Source organism: Oculina patagonica, chromosome 2, assembly GCF_052425735.1.
Source record: "Oculina patagonica isolate OP01 chromosome 2, crgOcupat, whole genome shotgun sequence".
In the NCBI taxonomy this organism is placed as follows: Eukaryota; Metazoa; Cnidaria; class Anthozoa; order Scleractinia; family Oculinidae; genus Oculina; species Oculina patagonica.
Window position 1 is genome coordinate 110258 of NC_135759.1, and position 7584 is coordinate 117841.

Genomic DNA, 7584 nt, shown 5'->3' on the forward strand with positions numbered 1-7584 from the left:
TCGTGACGTCGCGCATACTTGCGTCCGATTGGTCGAGAGAGGATTTTGCCGCGAAATCCAAACTGGCGCGGTAAAACATCAGTTCGAAAAAAGTTTTGTTTATATTTCATGAATGCGATTCGCTTCAAGGGCCTTGACCGCAGTTCGACATTACTGAATAACTTGCGCTTGAATTACCAAAAGGCTTTTTTAAACAATATCTTTAATATCTTATAGCATCCATCTCTTTTCATTTTAATACATCTTTTCGTTGAATTTCTTTATCTTCCTAACTTATGACTTATGTTAACTTGAACAACGTGAAAAATTGTTCCATCTTGGGTTTTACAGTCTTAATATATGCAAAAATATACAAGACCTGTTTCTACATGGATATATTCACGGAGATAATACAACTCCGGGATCTAAATACAAGGTAATAAATAAATGTTTGTTTTCGTAAGTGGTCCACGTACGGGCGGCTTCATTTACAAACTTTTAAAAGTTTAAAAGACTATACATGCCAAAGTTGTTTTTTCTAAAAAAGATCGTCTTCAATAGAGTTTAAATCGAGGTCCGAATTATAATCTAAATGAAAAACTCCTTCGTCCTGAGCTTTAGGGCTTAAATTATTTAATCTGTCGTTTTCCAGGTCTGATATCATGTTGTTTCCTTTGAGGTCTTGGACGATTTCGATGCCAGAATCCAGTTGCTTGGTTGGGGAGGATGTTGGGGTGATCATAATGCTACTGTCTTGGGCATACAGGGGTGATGAAGCGATCGGCTTCAGCGTAAAATTCTCCGGCTCAGCAAAGTAGCTTGTTAATCCCTTTGAACACTTTTTATTCTAAAACAGGAAAATATATGCATTTGCATTAAGAATTATCTAGCGACAGCATTCAACAACACACAGGGAATTGAATTACCATGTATTTTGGAATCCGTAATCCTTTCTTTCTGTCTCTGCAACGGTAGTACGAAGTCTGCAAAGTAAAACACAAAACATGCCCGTTTATTTCCACCCTGAAATATCCATTAATCATTTCTAACGCGAAAAGAAAAAAAAAACAACCAAGTTAGAAACCGTGTTTTGTAAAATATTCATAAAAATGAATTATTCAAAACAACTCAGTGATTATTTAGCTTCTCATCAGGACTACAGAATAACAATTTTTTTGTCAGTGCGATTCTGAAATAAATTGAATCTAAAATGAAGACCTCTTCCATTTTCGCCAAGTCCAAAGCTGGTCTCCGGGCATCAAGGTCTTCCTCCATTCGCCTTTTCACACCACTTCTCTTGCGATCGAAGCACGGTTGAGAACGGCTTCTTTGCAATCCGGGTAGATTCGGTTTCCAGTTAAAGTTTAAGTCTCTAGTATTACTAATCTTGTTGGCCGTGAGATCAGAGCCTGTACTTTCGTTTTTCATGAATAGATGTTTTTCCCCGAAAGAGGCATCTGCTGAAGCAGGTCTTGGTGTTGGCGAGGCAGGAGGTGTTGAAATAGATTCCACCTCGTTGTTTATCCAAAGCGACTCAGCCAATTTAAATTTCTCGTCCGGACAAGATACCGATCGTGGTTTTACTACGCAGTTTTCAACCGGTTGCCAAACCGATGAAGGCCGTGGAACCCATAATGACTGTACCTCTGTGCTTTCACACCCCGGCAGCGAGACTGAAGAACATAATTTCTTATTAGCGGGTGGCTGAGCACTGCTGTGCATAGCAGATGAGTCGCTACTCGCAGAACAGTTCTTGCAGTATGTTCTTCTAGGCCGATGACATGGGTAGCTCCGCGTTCGCGAATGACCAAAAATCTGCCTTACATCTCGACGCAGCCTGTGAGCGAGGGGGCATTCTGAAAGCGAAGGAAATATTGCATTGTCAACCATGTGTTTTGTAGCAGTTCAGGCGAACAAAAACAATGCATTGATGATTAAATGCAGTTTTTATTTGGCGATATTTCGAAGCAAGATTATAACCCCGCAGAAAATTTCCCAGACCAAAACAAAAGTGAAATATCAGTAATGCAATCTACCTGAAATGTGCGTAGTTCGGGCTGGGTTAACTCGGAGCTGGATTGCACACATCTGAAAGCAAAGTAGCGAAGAGTAAACATCATTGAAATTCGTGTCAACTCGCGATCGAGTCAAAAGCCTACTACATCTTACAACGGGTCTTTCGAGCGAACATAACCTCATAAAAATCCTACCTCGGGTTCATTGCCGGGGAGATCCTCGAGCGACTGATTTTTCAGCTTGTTCGTAATGACAGTCACCATAGTGGTTTCGCCACATGAAGACCACGATCTACACTTCTTTGTAGTCAATGACAGAATAATGAGTGACGCTCACGGCAGTCAGCATTCAGTCGCACTTGTCGACTGCCCTAAAACAGAATTACACCGGATATCAGCCGTCACAAACATAAATTCGATAAATTCAAAAGAACATGAACAAGATTTATCGGCGACAGGACATTCGCGATCGCAGCTCAAACTAACCTCGGCACCGTGACATGTTGGGTTTAGTTTCGGATGTCGTTCGTAGTAGTAGTAGTAGTAAATTTCATTCGATCGTAGCATCTAACCAACACAGCGTTGCTTCAAGGCCTGTGAAACAAACAAATTTATTATATTATTTCCCCTGCCTTTGATATCCGTTCGCTTTCTATCCACTTATTCTAGATCTCGCATCAAACCCAAACCTAAGGGCAAATGGAAAATTATCTGGCTTAGTACACGAACAAAATGAAATTTACAAAGCGAAGCATTTCACCGCTACTAAGAAAGTACACATTTCGTATTACACTGGGAAAGTCCCTTCAAATACCTACCGTTTCAGCGATTTCTTGAGGTAATAGTTTCGTTCGATATGCGATCTGTTCGAGGCTTGGCGAAAATCGAAAAAGTTCGATAGATTTTCTTCTTATGCGTACAAAGATGACTAGTTTGGAGGGCTTTTGTGGCCTCTAAATGCCGAATTGGGTCCGTCTGATTATAAATGTCATCTTGTAAAGAACAATCTCTTGAACCAATCAGAAAACGACTACCGGTAAAAGAGCGCTTCTGATTGGTTCAAATTTCCGGCTGACGTCCTCTTCTTTGCCATCAATGAATTTAGAGGCAAAAGAAATATTTCATTACCAAACCAGCCAACCAAGTTGTATCTCTACAACGCGGACTTTGTCAGAAATTACTCTAATGAATTCACTATCACCTTCACTCCAAACACAACGTCAATTTTGACACGATCGGCTTCCTATTCCGATATTATTGTGGAAAATACAGAAAAAAGAAATTGCGGATCATATTTATGCTTTTTTTATTTAGCGCTTCCTCCCTTATAAATAGAAACGCAATTTTTGATGTGTGTGTATTGGTTGTTCCCGTACCGGTGGTTTCTCACTGGGAACGTTTCATCACTGGCAAGCGAACAGAGCAGGTAAGCTTGGGAATATTTCGCGGAATTCTGCGCGAAAATATTATTCTTAATATCTCGGCAAATTTTGCTTATTTCCTCTTGGACTAAGTGAAATGGAAAAAACAAATTGAGGTCGTTGTAGTGGTAATGAATTATACATATTCTATCTATGCACACAATTCAGATACGATATTCGATTATTCAAATCAGCTCAGAGCTATTTTCCGCGCTTCTGTATAAGTTTTTTCTCGTTAATGTCATTCACAGCAGCTATTGTTCAACCCACCTTGAACGAACACAAACTCTGCGTCAAACTCCGCTCCCCGAAATCTAAAATGTAAATTTCACGTTTGAAACCACAGCTTGACAAGTGACTAAAACCAATATCTTTAGCTCGCATTTTGTTCTGTGTGCCTTTTTCAGTTCACTCTTGTCAATATGTTTGATTTGTTTGCTCCATGACGCAACATCTTTTGTTGCAACTCCGGAAAAAAAAATCTTAAGTACTTAAATAAATCTCTCTAGCGAACTGCACCAAAAGGTAATGATTGAAAACTAGAGGACATTTGGACAGCATAGTTTACAATATGCACGCACAAGGCTGCCTGGGATTTGTAAAATTGGATCAGTTTGCTCGATGTTTCGCCGCTCGCACCGAATGTTGTTAACAATAGTAAAGATCAACTTAGGCCCTGTGAGCTTAAAAGGTGACACTTAAAAACGGAAAGGCTTAGCAGTGAACTTAATTTATTCATATGCCCAGTTTTGTTGCCGTGCAATTTGCAGCAAGTTTGAATTGCTAAGCGGTTCAGTAAATAAGCAAGTAAATTTAGCATATCAGGCTATTTTATCGAAGCTTCCAGTCGAGAACAATTTCAAAATAACGTCATATTGGGCACGAAATGCCATACGGCTTTACAAACTGCTTACTTTTCAGTTCATTTGCACTTAAGTGAGATTTTTCTTCAGTAAATATCATTTCTAGGACGACATAAAAAGACTGGCTCCAATAAAGCGAGGAAAACGGGGTGATCTTGGATGCTGCACACATATGCATGGGGGGTGAATATATTCGGTGGGGAATGAGTTTAAAGACTTCCTATCCTTGAAAAGAAACCAGGACATTAGTCGAAAATGAGGTTTTATGATGAGCAAAGAGAAGGGCTTCCTCGTTCCATTTAAATGACTACATAGCGTTTGTCCGAATTCGTGAGACGAGCGCTATGCCCTTGAGGAACTAACGACAGGGGGTATGGCTGTCACAGTTTGCACGTGATGGCTCAAACTCGCGTGTGAAACAAAAAAATCGTTTTATTTCAAAAAATATTTTAACCAACTGCTGGTTATAGGTGCGATCCACACTTTCTGTTTTTTGTCACCGTACTTTATAAAGCCTGACCACCTGCGTCGAATTACTGAATTGATAACAACTAAACAAGCTTTCTATTTTTATTTTACCCTGTTTACGGTTCTTTCGTAACTTTAGTTTTATGAGACCGTTGTGAAAACATTTCCTCGCGTGCGGCGCCGCCAATCCGTTTGTTATTGGTCCTCGCAACTAAAAAAATGTTTCATTTGATGAGATGCCTTTCAAAATTTTCAGGGCGATCTTGAATAAAACTTTCCCGCGGATCGCTAGCTAAAAATGGGAAGAAAAAGAAAGCTCGCTAGCGTCAGAATTTGACAGTGAAAATTGTTTTAAGGCCCTGCGTGTAACAACATCAATAGCAAAGGTAGAAACTTACTCGTTCACCTGCGAGCCAAACGGCAGATACAATTTCAAGCAATGACAGAATTTTGAAATAGCCTTTTTCACGACTGATGAGTCCACTTTATTCTGTGTATGCTAAGATCTTATCTACTTCACTTCGGCCTGTGTCAGAGATTACAATCTCCATTTTATACGGTTATCACTGGAAAATCCTAAATGCTCGAAATATAAAATATAGAGTGAATGAAGCGATAAATAATTCTGCATAGCTTGGATTGTACTTAGAGTGCTGACTTGTCCTCTATGGTGGGTTGATGGCTGATACTCTAAAAACAAACTATTCCAGGCAGCTTTCACGAACAGGCTCGCCTTGTGGAATAGTAGCGTTTCTGCTGGGCAACCAGATGTTTAAAAATTTTTTGATGCTTGTGGCTATGAAATGAATATAGGTATTGTTTTTCTCGTATGCAAAGCAACATTCAAGTTTTTCCGCATTCAAGGCCCCTTCGCTAACTTGCCTAGTGGCCATACATGTATCTGTGATGATTTGATCGAGAGAACCTCAAATTTAGAAAATGGCATTTGTAAATTAACGAAGTCATTGACTACGATCTTGTCGGAAAATCTTTCTTTTTTTCGAGATCAATACATCCGCCGAAATACTACAAAGCCGGCTTCATTTTCAATTCTGTCCGAATATGATTAATATTTCATGCACTCTTGAAAGCACCCTTCGCTTTCCTTCAGTGTGAATGATATAAAAACTCGTTGATTCAGCTTTGATGCAAATTCTTTTTTTTCCATTTGGTGCATATGTCGTAGTAAAATCTTTTTAACAACACGATCAAAAATAACCCATAATTGGGACCTGACTATTTCATGGCTTGTGCCTTATCGTGGTTGTTTTTTTGCACACAATATCACACTCATTCAAGATACTACCACATGGTCAATTCTCATGCCAAAAGTTATTTAATTTACATTTCAAGTTTGAAATCCGTAATTCTGGCAAGTAAGCCGTAAAAAGGTGAAATGCTGGAAAACAGCACGGCTTTAAGTCGCTCCATCGATAATTGCATTGCTTCATAATTTGCTAATATGTAAATCATTTAATAAAAATATCGTTCACCTTGTAAAATCAACTAATTTAAATGCGAAATGAAAAAATACTGTAATTATTTTACACTGGTACATCAAATCTACAAAACGTTTTTACGATGTAGAGTAAAAGGTAAGTTTATCACACACTTACCAAGCTTGGGTCAGCCAGCGAATGCAGGTTTTGTCAAAAGAATGGAAATTCAAGCCGGCTATCTGTCTAAACTGATAACCAATTTATATTCCTACTCCGCCTTTAATTTCGGAAGAGCCAAGAGCGCGCCTCGCTAAAACTCACTCAAAATAATATTTTCCCACGCGATGGAAAGCTACCAGGCAATACCATCTTGTCAAAGATGAATTTAACGCTGTGGAAGCTCTGAAAGGAAAACACTTAAAATGAAATTAATTTTTCTGCAATAGATGACAAATAGCTTTCTAGATCATTTTCTTCGTTTTGTATTGATAATTTGAACTTTAATTTCACCATGTGCATTCCCCTTCTGTGAGCGCTCTCGCTCTTCATGATTGGCTGGTCCGTAATGCGTGCGGAGAGCATTTTTATCCAGCCAGCGGCGAAAAAGGCGAAGTTTGATAAGAAATTCAACAATTTCGATTCGATACTTCGTAAACGAAACTACATTCGTACGTGTTATTACTTTTGTACATGGGCGGGAAATACTTTACAATAACAGTATGATTTCTATATCTGAGAACAAAAGCGCTGGTTATTAAAAATATATTTCAAAGACGTTTTTAATAAAGAAAATTTATAAATACGAACTGAGTTCTAATTGCAGCGATGTAAAAAAAAAGTTTTGACAGCAAATCAATCAACAAAAATTGATACAATTTCGAAATCTATTATGGATATTTTGCTTTGTTTTTGTTTCAAGTTGTTTTATATTTTGTAGTGATATCAATTTAGCTGAAGTTTGAGCATTATATGTGTAGCTTGAGTAGGCACTTCGTGTTAATCCGAAGATAAATAGCGTTCTCGAGTCACGAAACTACTCTTATCTCAGATTGTATCTTTAATATCGTGCTAAACGTTTGCTTTCATATCTGCCAAGGTTTCTTGAACAGTAAGGGGTTTAAGTTTTGTTTCAAAGAGGTCACGAAAATTTCAAATTACACAAGAAAGGATTAAGAGGGTTGTTTTTAAATGCCATGATTAAACGCGGTCAACCTGAGGAGAGCGAGGTACTTCTGGTTCAATTCAAATTTAACAAGCTTCAATAGCAAATATCAGTTTTGTCGCCACATTTCTTGTCTTCACTTTGTAATTCTCTGAGTTGGCAAAACCCAGTAAAAGGATAAACTCCACAAACCATATAAGCTCATTCATGACGATCTTTTCATTCCTCTCCCATACA

General features: G+C 38.5%; 1 protein-coding gene across 3 annotated transcripts; it reads right to left on the reverse strand.

Moving 5' to 3' along the window:
• Positions 1-186: 186 nt before the first annotated feature.
• LOC144642439 (protein FAM53A-like) lies at positions 187-6653 on the reverse strand. 3 transcript variants are annotated; one of them, XM_078501390.1, is made up of 7 exons: positions 6363-6653; positions 2481-2588; positions 2190-2365; positions 2016-2067; positions 1198-1835; positions 906-962; positions 187-826 (listed from the first exon to the last, which is right to left on the reverse strand). In XM_078501390.1, exons 3-7 carry the CDS (start codon positions 2256-2258, stop codon positions 518-520), a joined length of 1125 nt encoding a protein of 374 aa, XP_078357516.1. In that variant the 5' UTR covers positions 2259-2365; positions 2481-2588; positions 6363-6653; the 3' UTR covers positions 187-517. The 3 variants fall into 3 exon arrangements, with proteins under 3 accessions (XP_078357516.1, XP_078357517.1, XP_078357514.1); XM_078501391.1 differs by lacking the exon at positions 6363-6653 and adding an exon at positions 3686-3822; XM_078501388.1 differs by lacking the exon at positions 6363-6653 and adding an exon at positions 2813-2972.
• Positions 6654-7584: the final 931 nt, after the last annotated feature.

Excerpts from the sequence above, each read along its gene's own strand:
- LOC144642439 (XM_078501390.1), bottom strand. The coding sequence starts at position 2,258 with ATGGTGACTGTCATTACGAACAAGCTGAAAAATCAGTCGCTCGAGGAT. Across the intron at positions 2,068-2,189 it reads TCCCCGGCAATGAACCCGAG|ATGTGTGCAATCCAGCTCCG; the intron begins GTAGGATTTTTA and ends CTTTGCTTTCAG. Across the intron at positions 963-1,197 it reads ACTTGGCGAAAATGGAAGAG|ACTTCGTACTACCGTTGCAG; the intron begins GTCTTCATTTTA and ends TTTACTTTGCAG.